Source organism: Trypanosoma equiperdum, assembly GCF_001457755.1.
Source record: "Trypanosoma equiperdum strain OVI genome assembly, contig: ctg_1732, whole genome shotgun sequence".
NCBI lineage: Eukaryota > Euglenozoa > Kinetoplastea > Trypanosomatida > Trypanosomatidae > Trypanosoma > Trypanosoma equiperdum.
In genome coordinates, this window is record NW_027123763.1 from 1,194 (window position 1) to 2,485 (window position 1,292).

Below are 1,292 nucleotides of genomic sequence, written 5' to 3' on the forward strand. Positions count from 1 at the left end.
GCAGGATGGAGTAGACGACGCAGGGCAAAAAGTTACAGACAGCTGCGGCGAGATCCGGTACGACCTAGCTCTGGCTTCTCTTTTAAGGAGACAGGCTGCTGAAGCACCTGGCACCGTCCAACGCCTATCACACAACGCAGCGGCTCTAAGGTTAGCTGCAGCGGCAGCAACAGGCCACAGAGCCGTGGGCCTAAGGGCACTGGCACTAATGGACGAGCAGGTCGCTCAAGCAGCTCTGTCCAGATTAGGTACATACAGCAAAACACTGGAAGACGGGGCGGCCGCACTACAGGCGAGAGCGCACAGGCTAATCATGTACCGCAAACTAAGGATCAAAACTCTAACTCCAGGAACGGCAACACAGGCGGCAAGCGAACAATCACCAGCGGCCACAACAGTAGTAACGACAAACACGGCAGTCACAAAGACGATCAAGGACGATGCAAACTGCTCCATTGACGACCTAAACGGCGGACACAATGTCAAGCAGGGCGAGGTACATCCAAATGAAATTTACAAACTAAAAATGTTTAACGACGCATTGATCAAGCAAGCAACGATCACGCTGAAGGCAGCTGTCAAAGGCAACCCAGCAGCAGGCCACAACGCGGTGCCCGCCAACCCAGGTTTCGTCGACGACGACGGCACGATCGGCAACAGCAACTACCTCGGAGCTCTAGGCAGTGCCAGCGAGCTAACGGAAACAGCAGCGGAAATTAGCATATTTGACACAGCAACTAGCCGAGGCGGCTGCAAAGCAAAGGCGACAAACAAGCACTGGGATTCGCTCGATACCGCGGAAGTGGCGCGGGCTGTTTGTAATGCATTGAGCACAAAACCAATAAATACTGCGTCAATACTTCAGAGAAGCTGGAGCGACATAGAAGCTGACTCCGCAATCGCGATGCTAATAGCACTCCAGCTTAACCAACCATTTGACAAAGATGCCAATGATAAAGGCAAAACAAAAGCCCTGATTAAATCGACACTAGGCCGTATGTCTACAGCTTTTTTCCAAAGATGTCGTTGAATACATTACAACAAAAGAGCACTCTTTTCAAATAGGAGATGACAAAATAAATGGCAAGCTGACAGACCTTGCAACCGGGCCGCAGGCTGCCAAAATTCTTGCTTACTTGAAAGGAAAAACAACACAACAATGCCGGAATCAACAAGCAAGCACCACAATTACGCCTTCAGCGGAAGTCAAAAAATGCAAAACAATAGCCGAGAAAAATAAATGTAAAACAGAAGATGGGTGCAAATATAATGACAAAGATAGCAAATGCGAA

At 49.5% G+C, this 1,292-nt stretch overlaps 1 protein-coding gene across 1 annotated transcript; it reads left to right on the forward strand.

Annotated features, from left to right (window-relative positions):
• Positions 1–208: 208 nt before the first annotated feature.
• TEOVI_000554800 (uncharacterized protein) lies at positions 209–1,030 on the forward strand (the record flags this gene model as incomplete). Its single annotated transcript, XM_067223019.1, has 1 exon — positions 209–1,030. The coding sequence occupies one exon, from the start codon at positions 209–211 to the stop codon at positions 1,028–1,030; it is 822 nt and encodes a 273-aa protein (XP_067079120.1).
• Between the last annotated feature and the right edge of the window lie 262 nt (positions 1,031–1,292).